The sequence below is a fragment of the Rhizophagus irregularis genome, chromosome 20, assembly GCF_026210795.1.
Source record: "Rhizophagus irregularis chromosome 20, complete sequence".
Taxonomy (NCBI): Eukaryota; Fungi; Glomeromycota; class Glomeromycetes; order Glomerales; family Glomeraceae; genus Rhizophagus; species Rhizophagus irregularis.
In genome coordinates, this window is record NC_089448.1 from 1,590,968 (window position 1) to 1,593,614 (window position 2,647).

The 2,647-nt window shown below is 21.2% G+C and overlaps 1 protein-coding gene across 1 annotated transcript; it reads right to left on the reverse strand.

Annotated features, from left to right (window-relative positions):
• Positions 1–1,067: 1,067 nt before the first annotated feature.
• Positions 1,068–2,276, reverse strand: OCT59_012965 (uncharacterized protein; the record flags this gene model as incomplete). Its single annotated transcript, XM_066140504.1, has 5 exons — positions 1,068–1,078; positions 1,157–1,170; positions 1,227–1,452; positions 1,894–2,005; positions 2,085–2,276. 5 exons carry the CDS (start codon positions 2,274–2,276, stop codon positions 1,068–1,070), a joined length of 555 nt encoding a protein of 184 aa, XP_066001383.1.
• Between the last annotated feature and the right edge of the window lie 371 nt (positions 2,277–2,647).

Sequence of the window (2,647 nt, forward strand, 5' to 3'; positions counted from 1 at the left end):
TCTCTAAAACTTTAACGTTCTTACATTTTTTTTTCTATTCACAGATACCATTTTCTCTCTTTTTATAATAATTATAATCAATTACATTAATAGTGTTAATAAATTTTGTAAGTAATTTTAAATTTTTTGCCTATTACGTTATATTGCATTATTATAAAATAATTTAGCATTTTTGGTTAATTAAAAGGTTTAGAAGGCTATATAAAGTTTTTCTGTAAATATTGGAACGTTTAGAATTTAGATTTGTTGAATTTTAACTGTGTATGCTTATTTTTATAATTTTATAACAATAGATATTTTATGCTTCAAAACAAGTTAAGAGTTAAGTTAAAAAATTAAATAAGTTATTTAACAGGTATAGTGTTGCTTAGACTAAAGTTTTATCAAGTTTAAATGGTTATTTTAAAAAATTCTAAACATTTTTATAATAATGATATTGACTCTGTATTTATTTTCTCTTTATCTTTACAGAAATTCTATATGAAAATTTGGAATTTTTATATTGTAAAATTGAAGCCTTATGAGGATTTAATTTGTAATTGTATAAAGGAGAGATTGAAATTATAAAACAAATAAAATTTTAAATAAAAATTATTTTTTTCGCGGAGCAATGATTTTTTTCACTTATTGTCACATGACCGTTATAATATTTGATTGGCCAATTTTGTTTATTTTGATCATATGACCAATAATCATAATCAGTATTCGAATTTCATGCATGATCGAGCTGCATATACCATTTTGAAAACGGCGATAATAATTGAAAAGTTATGAATAAAAAAGATTTATTTAAATTACAAACTAAGAAATTTGTAAAATATTTACTACTCTAGCTTTAGTGTTTAAATAATTCTTAAAAAAGAATACAATATTTAATATTTGGATAAAATATAAAAAAAAAGGAATTATTTAAATTACAAACTAAGAATTTTGTAAAATATTTTACTAGTACTCTAACCTTAGTGTTTAAATAAATCCAAAAAGAAGAACAATTTCTGTTGAATGTATGATATCAAATATCACTTAAAAACTACAAATCCTTTTTTGAAACACAAACTATTAGCTAGTTAATTATCATCTGTTTTAATATATAAATAATTAAATAAATAAAGTTAATTAATTTGCAAGATTAATTTTTATATATCATAGCACATACCTAATAACCCCAATCTTCAATTATACAATCATTCAAATCTTCACTTTCACTTTCAAGAATTTCATTCAACATTTTACTAGTAAAATTATGTAAGCAACTTGTATAATATGCTTTAGGATGAGATTTAGCAGCAAGATTGTTATGCCCAACTGGTGCATTTATAAATTCCATAATATTGCTTTTTAATTCTTCACTGACTTTATAAGGATGGAAAATCCAATTTTCAATAATTTTTAGTGCTTCTTTAGAAGATGGTCTTTTTAATGGATCTTCATTCCAACATTTTTTCATTAAATCTACATAACAATGTGGAGTATTTTCAATAATTTCAGGACGTTCACCTTTACAAATACTTAAACTAAGTTGAATATCATGTGCTCTATTATTAAATGGTGGTACTCCAGATGTAAGTTCCCACATAATCATAGAAAAACTATATATATCACTAGCTGGAGTATAAGATTTTCCTCTTAAAACTTCAGGAGCCATAAATGGTATAACACCATAAATATCATTTTTCAAAAACGATTTTACAAGTTGACATGATCCTAAATCACTAACATAAATTTTGTCCTTATTCTTATTATTATGATTTAAAATATTGCCATCATGAAAATCACAATGAATAATATTATGTTCATGCATATCATTAAGTCCAGAAATAATTTCGTACAACATATATAATTTTTGGTTCCAATTATTTTCAACTATTCTTGGTAAATTTTCTCTTAAATTACCTTTATTTGCATAATCCATTACTACCATATATTTCAAAGTATTTGGATCCTCTGTAAATCCATAAAAATATATAATATCATTCGAATATAAAATACTTGTATGATATTTCCACTATAAAAAATAATAATAATTATTAATAGAAATAAATCTTAATTTTAAATTAAAAATAGAAAATAATATACTATCATACTTCTTTTAAAAATTCATTTAAATTTTCATTTAAATTCTTATGGCATTTAAGAATTACTTCTTTGTCTTTATTATTCTTTAACCAAGTAGCTTTATATATAGTACCAAATCCTCCTTCATTAAAATATTCAACAGTTTTAAATTTGTTATAAGGAATCCATTTTAATCTATTTTTAAGAATAAAATCATCCATAATTGCATTTCCACTTTTTCCAAATCTATAAATTTAAATAGTTAAAAATATATTATAACTTGTATTACAATTAACTAAAATAAATTACTTACTCTAAAATTTAAATCAGAATTCAATGTAATATAGATCTTAGTTTTTGGATAAATATATAATAACCTATAATTTACAACTTACCAACTAAAGTGATAGATATTTTTTTAAATGAAAAAATTTAGTTAACAAATAAATATTATACAAACTTTATAACAATAGAAATATAAATATCTTACAAGCTATATCATAAATAATTTTTTAAATAAAGAATTCAAGTTATATATAAATAAGTACTAATAATAGAATTAAATAAATAACTTGTAACTTACAATCTATTA